General features: G+C 35.3%; 1 protein-coding gene across 5 annotated transcripts in view; it reads left to right on the plus strand.

Annotated features, from left to right (window-relative positions):
* The window catches only part of dennd3b (DENN/MADD domain containing 3b), a 29,418-nt gene that overhangs the window by 12,533 nt on the left and 2,323 nt on the right, over window positions 1-14,562 (plus strand). For all 5 annotated transcript variants that reach the window (XM_058747549.1, XM_058747550.1, XM_058747548.1 and 2 more), the window contains 17 exons: window positions 197-308; window positions 455-574; window positions 799-1,017; window positions 4,950-5,065; window positions 5,456-5,611; window positions 5,699-5,795; window positions 5,878-5,981; window positions 6,155-6,333; window positions 6,438-6,962; window positions 8,575-8,834; window positions 8,919-9,089; window positions 10,217-10,346; window positions 10,420-10,527; window positions 12,980-13,119; window positions 13,441-13,607; window positions 14,099-14,238; window positions 14,416-14,528. In XM_058747549.1, coding sequence (XP_058603532.1) covers window positions 197-308; window positions 455-574; window positions 799-1,017; window positions 4,950-5,065; window positions 5,456-5,611; window positions 5,699-5,795; window positions 5,878-5,981; window positions 6,155-6,333; window positions 6,438-6,962; window positions 8,575-8,834; window positions 8,919-9,089; window positions 10,217-10,346; window positions 10,420-10,527; window positions 12,980-13,119; window positions 13,441-13,607; window positions 14,099-14,238; window positions 14,416-14,528 — 2,857 coding nt within the window. The remainder of the gene's footprint in view (window positions 1-196; window positions 309-454; window positions 575-798; window positions 1,018-4,949; window positions 5,066-5,455; window positions 5,612-5,698; window positions 5,796-5,877; window positions 5,982-6,154; window positions 6,334-6,437; window positions 6,963-8,574; window positions 8,835-8,918; window positions 9,090-10,216; window positions 10,347-10,419; window positions 10,528-12,979; window positions 13,120-13,440; window positions 13,608-14,098; window positions 14,239-14,415; window positions 14,529-14,562) is intronic.

A 14,562-nucleotide genomic window follows, 5' to 3' on the forward strand; every position in this document is an offset into this window, starting at 1 on the left:
ATTAAAGCAGGAAACTACAAATAAATTAGCTTGTTTTGATATCACTTCAGAGCCACGGTATTTACATTTTCAGAGAATTCAACCTACAAATGCGTAGTTGTATATTAAACTGATATAGGAGAGAGCAGTTTAATATCTAAAATGACACACAGCACCTTTTCTTCCATTTCCTGAGTTTTCACTTTCCCATCTGCAGCCTCTTAGTTCAGCTCAAAATCTGTCAAATGAAGGATATGGAAGAGCAAGTGAGGGAGTTCTCTGCTAAACTGGCTCTAGTCCCAGTACCTCCTCCTGGTCAGCTGTGTGTGGTGGGTTCTTTTAGGCATCTAAAGTTTAGCAAAATTAGAGAACTGAAATAAAATTTTAACAAGGTGAAAAAGTCTATTAAATATAATAATGTAAAGACAAAATACATAATACATGTGAAGTATATTTACATTATTTTTCATGTCAGATGTTCACCTTACTACCTCTGACGATTGTCCTTCCATCCAGAGAAGATAAAAATCATCCTGTTATCGACCTGGACTTACATCTTCCACTCCTCTGCTTCAAGTCCAGAGAGCTGCTGCAGGTCAAATATAAATGCTGATGACTTTATATGAAAAAAAAAAAATGTTAGCATTTGAGTGAACACAGACAGTCTGGAAATCCAAACCAGTCAAATTTAGATATATATATATATAAAAATGTAAAAGGTTCTTTTTAAATGGATGAACTTTTTGATTAAACAAAAATGTTACTGAAAGTTTTGGTCCACATCACACTGGAACATCACATGTCTCTGTTCCCCTGCAGATCATAGCCAGTATACTCACAGAGCAGCGTATGGTGTTCTTTTCCTCGGACTGGGCCAAACTGACCCTGATTGTAGAGTGTCTCACGCTGTATATTTGGCCCCTGCACTGGCAGCACCCACTGGTGCCTATACTCTCTCAACATATGCTTGACTTTGTTATGGCACCAACTGCCTTCCTCATGGGATGCCACATCAGCCACTATGAGGACGTTGCCAAGGTAATTGTCCCTATTATCTCATTTAGGCTGTTCTTTAGTTCAGGGTTTTTCAAATTGGGGTCCACAATGGGGTGATAGAGAGACTGGGGAAATCTGAGTAGACAAAAAGCTTTTAATGATTTCTATTGATGACATTTTTATCATGTATTAAAATGTAACTTAATACAAAACATTAATATATTTTATAATAATTTATAATATTTGATCATTTCTTTTAGCTTTAGTACAATAACGTTTAATTTTGACAAATTATTAATATTAATTTAATTAATTAATTTTAAAATTGTTCATTAATTTATAAGACGTTTTATTTTTAATATTGCGATTAATATTTTCACATAGAATAATTGTGTACTTATAGATGCCTTTATGTTAGTTCCCATTAGGAACATAATTTTCTCTTGCAATTTTTGAAAACCTGAAATTTGAAAACCCCTGCTTTAGTTCATATAAAAAAATCATTCATTCATCCATCCAGCTATCTATCTATGAAGGTAAAATGACGTCAAAAAGATTTGCATGCGCAGGGTAAGATTTGTGAAAGTGTACATAAGATAGCAAGCGTAAATTAATTTTGCATTCGCAAGAAAAGAGTTGTAAAAGTGCAAATTACATTTCAAGCGCAAGAAAAAAAGATTTGCAGCCTTTTACTGTTATTTGTAAGTGTATATCATGTATTGTGAAACTGAAACTTCATGCTAAGGCAAAATAAATATGATCTGTATTCTTCTGACTTTCATTTTTCCGCGCTTACTCTTTTGACACTGTTGTTTCGCCCAAATATAGCCAAAAGTATTGCAAGCATGTGCCCAGTGTTTTGCAAGTGAAAACAACCATATAAAGAACTGCAAAACGGATTGACTGCGTAAACCAATATGTGTGTGTAGAAAAAAAATGGTTGCAACTGTCTAAATGACTTCTTGCGTGCATAGAGCAAAATGTTCCCCATATAACCCGCTATACGTCTGCGTCTTTGCGCTTGCAGTTTTGGCACGATTCTCTCAGTAGGTGCGTTTACATGGAGCATTGTAATCGGTTTAAAAGTCCAATCCGAATGAAAATGCTCCATATAAACACCTCAATCGGAATAAAAATGCCCAAACCGAATGAAATTGTAATCGGTTTGAGAGGGGTGGGATAAACCTTTCTATAAACCGAACAAAATTAAAATCCTGCCATGTAAACACTTTAAACCGATTACTTTGCGTCTACGTCATCACGTCCAGAGGTCGGGTCGTCAGAACGTGAACGTGATGATGTCGGCAACGGTACATTCTGTGATTTGGGGACACCGACACTACAGTAGAGACTGGGTAATAGTGGAGGTATAAAGTTAAAATTTCCATTATACAGTTAAAAACACATTAGAAAGGAGAACGCTTGCTGTGTGACGGACTGCTCTCATGTCCGGAGTGAAAAACGGATCTGAAATGAAGCGCAATTTTCTGCTTTTCAGCTTAGAAACAACACAGTGATGATAGTGAAAGTAGCTCAATGAAAATAAACAACTTGACCAAAAGTTGCCTTTGTCATTTGTATAGATGACAGATTCATAATTTCCGATCTGCTTGAATTTATACGTGCTCACGCCATGAATGTTGTACGAAACACGATTGTGATAAAGCAATGCTCCTTTGATTCATTGTTCAGCAACTCTTGGTAAGAAATCGTGTATTTGTTCCATTTAAGTACAGTACAACTTTGTAGTATCAGAGTACAATTAATCTCAGAGCTGCATTACAGAGGGGCATATGATTTCTATGATCGCGTTCTGGCCATATGACTGAGCGCTCGAATGAACGCAAGGGATTCAAATATTAACCGTTTATTCTAAGCAAGTGCAAACAGATATTAAAAATATTAACGTAAATATGGGCGTTTTTTCCTCTGGTGACTTGTTTTTGTTGTCACTGTAGGCTATTAGCATATCCTAAAATCGAAAGCACAGGCACATGTAAACACCATATCGGATTAGATAACGTCTCATGTAAACAGTTCATCGAATCTTTCAATCGGAATGATTTTAATCGGAATGACAAAAAAGTGTACATGTAAACGCGCCTACTGATTTCAGATTTGCAAGCGTGTGTGGAAGGCGGGACCTTCCTCTTTCAGCCAATCAAATGAGGCTCTTGCTGACTCTCGATTTACTCTTATCTGATTGGTTGGTTCAATAAACACTCCAGACGTGAGAACACATCTTTATTTAAATTTGACTCAGCGTCATTCTTATTGTGGGGATGGTATTTGTAATGCACAGATACATATTTAAAAAAAAATCAATTAATAATACAATAAAATAAAATAATAAAACAAAAAAGTATGATCCTTTATAAGCTGTGTAGGCTACCATTAGGCTGACTACCATGTGTTCATTCTGAATTTCGAGCTAATATTAGGAAATGACATTTCTGTGTATTCACTCTATTTATCCTAATAATCCTCCTCTTCAGCAGACCATGTGATATTAGTTTGTAATCTTGATGCTACTGAAAGCATCTGCACTACTATGCATAATTTCACCATGTCTCCTGATCAGGGTTGATGCCAGATTTTTGTTTTTCCTTTAACATGTATTTAAAGGAGATTTTACTGTACTAAATATTTACCCCTAAATTATGCATTTACCATCTGTAATGCCATGTGAAACCACTAGATGGATGTATAACCATATAAAAATATCAACATTACTGTGTATTTCATGGTTTCTGGGAATATTTGATTCAGACATAGTTATTTTGCATTTGGTTTTTCATTTAGATGCATATATTTAGACATTATTAAAGACTATATTTTGTCAAAGTAGTTGTAGTTTTTTAAATGTTGATTTGGTTTGAAGTGTCAGTTTTTGCATTACAGTCAAATCTGGAGACAAATCGCTATTAAACATTTTGATTGTAAAGTTTAACATCATTTCAGTGGTGTAGGCAGATTATCTAAAATATTACATTTCAATGCAATGTCGAACCAATCCAATAATGTTCACTCTAGCTTGAAAATCAGTATATGAGCACATGGTAGTCAGCCTAATGGTACACAGCTTCTAAGGATCCTGCTTTTTGTTTTATTATTTTATTTTATTGTATTTATTTATATATATGTGTGCATTAAAAATACCATCCAGCAATAAGAATGACGCGGAGTCAAATTAAAATAAAGATGTGTTCTCAAGTCTGGAGTGTTTATTGAACCAATCAGATAAAATAGTAAATCGAGAGTCAGCAAGAGTCTCATTTGATTGGCTGAAAGAAGAAGGTCCCGCCTTCCACACGCTCTTGCAAATCTGAAATCAGTGAGAGAATCGTGCCAAAACTGCAAGCGCAAAGACGCAGACGTACACAGCGGGTTATTTGGGGAACATTTTGCTCTATGCACGCAAGAAGTCATTTAGACAGTTTTAGACAATTTTTTTTCTACACACACACACATATTGGTTTTACGCAGTCCGTTCTTTATATGGTTGTTTTCACTTGCAAAACACTGGGCACAGGCTTGCAATACTTTTGGCTGTATTTGGGCGAAACAACAGTGTCAAAAGAGTAAGCGCGGAAAAATGAAAGTCAGAAGAATACAGATCATATTTATTTTGCCTTAGCATGAAGTTGCAGTTTCACAATACATGATATACACTTACAAAAAAACAGTAAAAGGCTGCAAATCTTTTTTTCTTACGCTTGAAATGCAATTTGCACTTTTACAACTCTTTTCTTGCGAATGCAAAATTAATTTACGCTTGCTATCTTATGTACACTTTCACAAATCTTACCCTGCGCATGCAAATCTTTTTGACGTCATTTTACCTTCATATCTATCTAAATGAAAACTGTCCCTAGCTAACTTTAATATGTTGAGAAATTCATGATTTTTACTTAAATCAACAGCCTGTTAACTTCAGTGATTTCTGATCTTTGAAATGATTGTCTTTTTATCAGTTAACTGATGACCTGATTCTGATCGATATTGATGAGGGAACCGTGTCCTGCTCTGGCTGTCATTACGTTGACGTCCCAGACACCCCACAGGCAGCTGCTCAGCGTTTCAAGTGTCGGTAAGAAATATTTAACCATTAAATTCAGTCTTGCTAACTCTAAGAATCTTTATTCTATTGGAATGATCAAAATATACAAGATATTAATAAACTCACATTATCTGACGCGGCTGGTGAGAGTAGGGGCCTGTACCATGATAGTAGTTGAACAAACTCAGGTTTACAGGATTAGTTTCGAGTTCTCTGTCAACAGACTTTGATCTTTCACTAATCCTTCACTCCATTCATATGAAATGAATTTAAGGGTACAATAATTATACAAATAATGGTGCAATCTAAACTGATACTTACCTGCTAAAACCAGCCAAACCGGTTTCCAAACCGACTGGTATATGCCCCAGGTCCCTGTATTTGTCAGATTTGTAATTGTTTTGCTGGATCTTCATGTAGAAGGAAAGGTCTTCAATTACACTACGACCTGGAAGTGGTTCATCAGAGAATCTGTAGCAATCTTAATGAGCTGCGGATGCAGAGAAAACACTGGCAACACAGGCTCAATTTGGAAATACAAAACATTACCCTGGAGCTCATCGTTAACATGTTTAGGTCAGTAATAAGAGCCTGTGCTGAAAACTAGACCTGACTTTGAATCTTCTACACATGTATATTTAAAAATAATGCTTCTTTTTCAAGAGATGTCTGTGATTACCTTAATGATGAACACAGAGTTTTTAACACTGATGAGTTTCTGAAGACCAGGGAGCCAGGCGACCAGCCATTTTATAAAAAGGTGACTTTCCATTTAATAATATGTCTGGTCTTCAACCTTTAGAGATAGAACTGTATGACTGATGGCTTTTTATTCGTGACAGGTCTTGGAAACACACATTTTCCACTCCTTCTTGAAAGAACGTTTGAATGGAAAAATAGATAAATTTACCCAAATGGAGCTTAGTACTCAAACAGAAGACCAAAAGTAAGTTGTATAGAATGACAGATTTTCCACATTATTAATAAAACTGTTTTGTGAACTAATACTTTTATTCAGCAAGGATGCATTCAATTAATCATAAGTGACAGTAAAGTCATTATATATATTTCAAATACATGTTTTTCTTTTGTTTAATAATTTGTTATCGATTTCTGTAGATTGAGTAGATCGATGGATTACTCACGCAGACCCACCATAAAGGAAATAGTTTCGCGAAATGGTTCTTTAGACAGCGGTTTGAGTAAACGCTTGGGCTCAAGTCTCCCTGACCTGGACAACAAGAAACACCTGAGTGTCCTCAAACAGATGTCTCCAACTAAGATCATTCCTGCAAAGTGTAAGAGAAATGCAGTACTGTAATGCACAGCTCAGTTTTGTATTTAGATTATTGTAGCATATATATGTTACTAATCATCCTTAAAAAATTCCTTTTCCCTAAAGCTATGAATATTCCAGTCAGGCCGATCAAGATCTTCCAGCTTCCAGAATTCCCTTCTCCACTGAACTACCCCAACATACTCCATTACTTAGGAGATCTAATCCTCCAGCTGAACAAAGCCATATCAGCCACACCACCTCAGGATTCCTCCCTGCTAGCAAGATACTTTTACCTGCACGGCCTCATCAACATGCTGAGTTCTAAGCGATTGGATGCCCTCAGCGACTTCCAGAACCTCTACAAAACAGATATTGAGATTTTTCCCGGAGAGCTGGTGAAGACACTGGTGGACTCTCTGCAGAATGAGGAGAAAGTCCAGGCAGAGAAGAGATCTGAGCTCAAACGGCTCATCTGTCAGGTGAAGAACAATGAAAAGAGCGAGCAGGAGGAATCGGACTATCACGTGAAGAAGTTTGAGCTGCCCAAGAGCCCCATGCAGCTGGAGGAGTTTGTGAAGTGCACTCAGCAGTCTGGTATTGTGCGGGACATGGCCACTTCACAGAGATTGTTTGAAGCTCTCACTGTCGGTAAGTTTGAGCTGTAGTGTGTCATTGTTTAAAACCATAAGAGATGTGCAATATTTTGGTATCATATCGGTTAATAATAGTAATAAAGGTTTCACTTATCCATATTAATCAGTATTTGGCATACACTGCCGTTCAAAAGTTTGGGATCAGTAAGATTTTTAAAGTTGAAATTTTTTTTAAAAGAAGTTTCTTATGCTCATCAAGGCTGTATCTATTTAATCAAAAGTACAGCAAAAAAAATGTAATTTTGTGAAATATTATTGCAATTTAAAATAATAGTTTCCTATTTTAATATACTTTAAAATGTAATTTATTGCTGGAAAGCAAAGCTGAATTTTCACCATCATTATTCCAGTCTTCTCAGTGTCACATGATCCTTCAGAAATCATTCTAATATGTTGATTTATAATCAGTGTTGGAAACAGTTGCTTAATATTTTTTTTGGGGATCTGTGATATTTTTTCAAGATTCTTTGATAAATAAAAAGTTCAAAAGAACAGTGTTAATTCAAAATAGAAATTTTGTGTTCCAATATACACTACTATTCAAAAGTTTGAAGTCAGTAAATTTTTCTTTTTCTTTCTTTCTTTCTTTTTTTTTTTTTAAAGAAATTGATACTTTTATTCAGCAAGGATGTGTTAAATGGATAAAAAGTGATAGTAAAGACTTATATTGTCAAAAAAGATTTCTATTTTTAATAAATGCTGTTCTTTTGAACTTTTTATTCATCAAAGAATCAAATAAAGTATCACAGGTTCCAAAAGAATATAAATACAAACAGATAAAAATAAATAAAAACCCTGATAATAAATCAGCATATTAGAATGAATTCTGAAGGATCATGTGACACTGAAGACTGGAGTAATGGCTGCTGAAAATACACGCTGTAAAACAAAAAAAAATGTTGAGCCAACTTAAAATTAAGGCAACCAGCTTCAGTAAATTTTTGAGTTTGCTCAACTTGTCGTTTTAAGTTTATACAACAAAAATTTGAGAATCTCCCACAAAAACTTTTTTTTTTTTTACAGTGCAGCGCTGCGCCACAGAAATAAATAATATTTAAATATATATTTAAGTATATTAAAATAAGACGCCAATATTAGAAATTGCAATAATATTTAACAATATTACTGTTTTTCTGTATTTTTAAACAAATAAATACAGACTTGATGAGCATAAGAGACTCATTAAAATATTAAAAATCTTACTGATCCCAAACTTTTGAACGGCAGTGTATATCAGCCATTTAAAATGCCTTTGCAGTCTTCTAAAGCTTATATTATTATTATTATTATTATTAAAGTTTATATTTAATGTTTAGCAAACCTCAAAATGAATATTAATAATTCATAAATTTTTCATAAAATTCAATTCTAATATTTTCAAAATGTATTATCGGTCAACTATATATTATAATTTTGCTTGTAGTATTTTCTTTTTAAATGTATTTACATATTACATACATATTTACATAGACAAATATAAGTACTAAAAATAAATTAAAATATTAAATAAATATTAATTAAAAATATGAAAAATAAAATACAAATATTCTGCTATTTGTTGTAATATTATGTAAAATATTTTGTTACAATATATTTGTTCTTCTCAGGTGGGCCGAAGCATATTCATCCAGAGATGTTCAGTGTATTTTATAACTTCTGGAAACAGACCGAGGCAGAAGCACAGGACATTGATCTGCCTTCTGAGGTCCTGGAACGCCTAGACAACAGCGAGTGTGTGTACAAGCTGTCCAGCTCTGTGAAGACGAGTTATGGCGTTGGTAAAATTGCCATGACTCAGAAGAGGATCTTTCTGCTGACCACAGGCAGATGTGGATATGTTGAGATTACCAAGTTTAGGGACATTGAGGTTTGTGAGTCTTTATACCTGTAATATTACTTTTAAAATGAGAAGTTAGTGTTTGTGGTAACCGTATGAATCCCGTGAACCCAGGAAGTAAAGATCTCCACTGCTTCGTTCTCGCTTTTGAGGATCCCATCTCTAAAGATCAAGAACAGCCTAAGGAGAGAGATATTTGAGGCTAATTTAAAATCTGAGTGTGAACTGTGGAACCTGATGGTCAAGGAGATGTGGGCTGGGAGAATGATGGCAGACAACCATAAGGTAAAGTTCACCTGTACTGTGAAATAGCTAAAGCTGGAATCAAAACATGAAATATAAAATCAACCATCAAGCATTTCTTGCCAGCAGAATAAAATGTAGGCTACATACCGTTCAAATGATGGGATTCTGTTTTCGAAAGAATGATCACAAAGGCTTCATATACTACACTCTCAGAAATAAAGGTACAAAAGCTGTCACTGGGGCGGTACCTTTTCAAAAGGCACACTTTTGTACCTATTAGGTTCAAATATGTACACTGTAAGTACTAATATGTATCTTTAAGGTACCAAAATGGACCCTTTAGGTACAAACATGTACCTTTTGAAAAGGTACCGCCCCAGTAACAGCTTTTGTACCTTTATTTCTGAGAGTGTACATTTGTTTGATCAAAATACAGTAAAACAGTAATATTGTCAAAAACAGTTGTTTTGTATTTTAATACATTTTAAAATGTAATTAATTTCTGTTATGGCAAAGCTGAATTTTCAGTACTTTCAGTCTTCAATGTCACATGATCCTTCAGAAATCATTCTGATATGCCGATTTGTTGCTTTCCGGATTCTTTGTTGAATATAAAGTTCAGAAAAATACATTTTATTTGAAATATAATTTTTTGTAACAATCACTTTTAATCAATTTAATATGTCCTTGTTGAATAAAATAATTAATTTAACATAAAATATTACTGACCACATACTTTTGACTGGTAGGGTAAAAACATTTCAGGGTGAAAGTGTATAAAGATTCAAATATTTTAAATGATCTTTTGAAAATTTCACTTTAAAAAAAAGATAAGAAATTCATTTATATCCTGCAGCAAATAGAAAACTGTTACCAAAAGGAATTTGCAGTTGTTTCTAACAGTAACAGGGTGTGTTTAGGGTGTCTACCGACAGCTGTCAAAATAATACAAGTTTTCATAATCACATACATGCTTTGATATGCCCTGCTAGTTCATTCCTATTTCCTGCCAATAGATAAACACACACTTTTCAGTTTTCAAGTTTCTGTTTCTCTTTCTTTGTTTGAGGAGGTGACTGTTATTCCTTTTCTAGGTCATTGCATGTTTAAACCACAAATGCACAAAGTACTTTAGTTTGTGATAAGTGAACTCTTCTGTTTATCAGGACCCCCAGTATGTGCAGCAGGCACTGACCAATGTCCTGCTTATGGATGCAGTGGTGGCCTGTTTACAGACACAGAAGGCTGTCTGTGCTGCCTCCAAATTGGCCTTTTATGAAAAGCAACGACAACAAGGTGTGTCTCAATCCCTACCTGTATGATGAAAACAAGACAGCTGTATTAAAGTCTCTTGTCTTCATTCCCACAGTCCCTATGATCATCCCCAGACCCACAGCAGAGGCTCTGAAACACAAGATCAATCCGTCCCAGAACATGACGAACCCTCAGTCTGTCGATGTCTTGCTCTACACTCCAGGTCTGCATGCAGGATTATTTGGTGAAATAGTTAAATGGATAGTTCACCCAAAAATTTTAATTCTGTCATTAATTACGCAACCTCACGTCATTCCAAATCATTTTTGGATGAACTATCCCTTTAAGATACATTGTCTGGATTCCTCCTGTCTGATCGGTCCCCATGAGATTTTGCCAGATTATCAATTTAAAAATTCATCATTATACACATTATTTCAGACTGAAAAGTTAATAATACTGGACAAAGCTACATACTATTTTGAACGGAGCATATGCATGTTATCAAAACGAAAGTTTTCCAGTGGCATGTGTAGGGTTTGATACATAAATATAATTTAATTTAGCTCAAAGGGAATCATTTATGATTTTATAGGGAATTTGAACAGAATCACTGTTTTGCGGCTGATCACGGAGTCGGCAGCGATTCACTGAACGAGCCGTATAATATTAATTCTGCACTGGATATTAAAATCCAAAATATAGTGAAAACACTATTAATAAGCACAGTAACAAGATCGGCAGATTAAGACATTAACTTGTAAGCACAAAACACAAGATACTTCTCTTTTCAATATAAATAAGACTTTATATAAACCTAAGACATAAACTAATCTAACATGAACACACGCATTCACACATTCACACGTTGCAGAAAGAGAGAAAGGATGAGTTTAAGAGAATGAGAATGTGAAATCCCAAGTTTATAGCAATATGTGCTATTGCATAGACCCGAACAAACCATCAATCACTTAATTAACCCTCGCATTGAGTTTCTCAATGAGGCTAACATTTATATTAAATGCACCAGTTGTTTTACTTGCGTTGCCTTTGTGTTACAGGGATTCCGTTCTGTCGTAGTCGTTGCAGGAAAGGGGTTTTCCCGAGTTGGTGATTGGCTGGAAGTTCAGTAGTCTTTGAAGTGATGTCTTGGGAAGCCAATGGTTGGGCGTTGGCTGAGGATGGTCTTGGAGTCAGTTGCTGGTTGAAGTTTGAAGCGGGTGCAGTCGGAGCTGGACTTTGCGGCAAATTTAACTTTTGAACACGAGACTCGACGGAAAGAAAAGAATAAAATGAGTAACGAGACTAGGTGGTTTTTCCTCTCATCGTGGTGTTAAGTAGCAACTGGCCTGTAGGCCAGAGCACGCTCAAAGAGCGTTAAAACAGCGTCAAAACGCGGTGGCGAGGAGAAGGGAAGATTTGATGCTGTCCTGAGGTTTTAAACTCGGCTTTTGGACACATCCCATCTGGTGTCTTGACCAATTAGATAGGCTATTATCTTAGCTAGGGTTGTTCCTTCCATCATAAATCAGCATGTTATCAGTCATATGGTCCGAATTTTACACACTCTGGCAAAGTATACTTTTGGATGTGATTTCTATAACCAGAATATGATACATTTGACAAAGAATCAATTGGAAGAATTGATTTCAAGCTAGAATTGTCAAGCTCATACATACCAAACACGAATAAACCTTAAAGTCATTCAATAGTTATTAAAAAGACATACATAATATGTGCTTAAAACATGATAATCTAATGTGTGGGTTACATACATAATATAGTGTTATGCCTAGAAATGTCCTTTTAGAATGGTTTTATGTGCATATGAAAAAGAAAGTCTCTGTGTATTTCTGTGGAGACCAAAAGACATGTTCTTTGGACAGAGGAATTTCAGTCTCAGTCTTTGTCTTGTATGTGTGGGGGAAAAGTCAATCTAAAGAAGCTTGTGATTTCTCTTGTGGAACACATGTGATGGCCATCTCTTTGACCATTAATCTTGATTATTTGTCCCAAATTTGACGATCTCCTTCCGGCATTGTACTTATCAATAAGTGTTCTTTTGTCTTAATGTTGCAAGCTGTTCTGTGAAAGAGGCTTGTTGGTAAGGCTTGCTCCAGAAGTCAGAGATATGAATCTTTACGACGTTGTCCTGTTTTCTTGGGCCTCTCCGGAATTTCGGCTCCTCATGTTTCGATGTTCTGATCGAATCTTAGTTTTGTCTGACTCGTTCTGATGCTACACATGTGAATGTGTACAATTCTTGGCCTGTTTGTGAAGGCAGTGTCACATGACAATTTCAATGGTGCGGAATTGTCCAATTTGCATTTGTGGAACTGTTGAGCAGGAACAAGGGGAGTAGTGAGGAGATTTGACCTAAATGCTACTCCACATGCTCCCCACTTAAAAGCCTTCAGATAACCCATATTTACGCCTCGACTTGGAGGATGTAGTAAATTAAATTGAATTATGTAGTTAAGGAATGCTATAATGCCTTAGATCCCAAGCAGATCTTTGCTTATCAGTTTAAATTATTATTGTTATTATTTTAGAAACGAAAGGGCTGGTTTGGATTTATATTTTGGAAAACACCTAAATGAGAATTTTACAGTTTTATATATAAATTGTGTTTGTGTAAGATTTAATAATAAATAACTCTTTTTAACTTCTTTCAGGCCAGTTAACTTTCCCAGACAGGGACGTGGATGGAAACCCTAAGCTCTGGTGTGCTCTCAGCTGTGGGAAAGTGGTTGTGTTTGATGCTGTCAGTTGGTCCCTAAAGCAAAACTGTATTCATTTAGGAGAATCTCGACTGGTAAGATGCTGCTTTTTCATTTTAAGACTATGCAATTTGATTTAAAATATTAAAGATGATAGAAAAGTAATTGATAACAGCAAGTCTGATGTTTTCTGTACTTAGTGACACTGCAGTCAGTGAGAATTTTTTTTTTTTTAGTTTTTTACTTTTTGCCACGGTAAATTGTGTACGATGCCACCTTGTGGACTGGAAACTTGTTGCAGCTTTGTTTTCCAGTGTCTTATACTTCTGGCTGTAGTTTTTGGATCTGTGGAAGAGTGAAAATTAAAATTCTCAAAACAGATTTCACACAGCATTCTTTTTTTTTTTTGTGCCCAGAACTGCATGATGGGATTAGACCAGGAGCAGGTGTGGATTGGTTCTCAGGACTCCGTCATTTACATAATCAACACTCGCAGTATGCTGTGCCATAAACAGCTGACTGAGCACCGTGAAGAGGTCACAGACTTCGCCCTGGAGAAACTGAACCCTGAGAACAGATCAAAGTGAGTATTGGACAGTAACAACATTCGCTGGGTCAATATCCTGGCTGCGGTTGTGGTAACCGTTATTACTTTATAAATTATTTTATAAATAATAATTATAAAATACATATATATATATATATATATATAAAACTTTAGATTAAAAATTATCACAATATATACCTTTTATAGGCTAATACATTCATTACATTATTGATATATAATTTTACTAGAATGTATTATCATACATTTTGTTTTATATTATCTATAGATATAGCTATATATCACATATATACACACATTTTAATTATATGTTTTATTATTTATTAATACATTTTGTTTATTGTAAATAGATCAAAAATAAAGATAAATAGTCTTCACTCCAAAAATACAATTATAAGTGTCACCAGCAGGTGGCAGCATTGTTTGCGATATTTTCTGTATATTTGGCAGCTGTGGTTGAGAATAGAGATCACGCTATGAAGAAATGTCATTTTGATGTGTTCTCCAAGCCAAGCGCAGGTGTATTCCTGCAGTGCAGATGGCACTGTGATCATTTGGGACGTCCCTTCTCTGAAGGTGAAGAGGCAGTTTCATCTGTCCTGTGACAGGCTGCAGTCCATTCAAGTTTACGAGGATGCCTTATGGTGTGGTAAGTTTGTCATCAGCCTGGTAAAACTGTCCAAAACTGTTGTTAACTAGAAGCTCTAATTCATAGTATATTATATATATGTATATTTTTAGCAATGGATAGCTTGACATTATTGAGGTTAATCAGAATACATACATTATTTAATTTAAATTTAGCATGTTTTTGTTGTTTGTGAAGGTGCTAGGGATTGTGTCATGAAGCTGAGTCCCAGTGGAGATCTGCTTTGTAAGATTTCCCTCCCAGGTGAAGTGAAAACAACATCCTTCAGCAGGGTCGCACTGCTTATGGAGGTTTGTATCATCTTTACGGTCTTCTCACAGTATC

This window comes from Onychostoma macrolepis, chromosome 16, assembly GCF_012432095.1.
Source record: "Onychostoma macrolepis isolate SWU-2019 chromosome 16, ASM1243209v1, whole genome shotgun sequence".
NCBI lineage: Eukaryota > Metazoa > Chordata > Actinopteri > Cypriniformes > Cyprinidae > Onychostoma > Onychostoma macrolepis.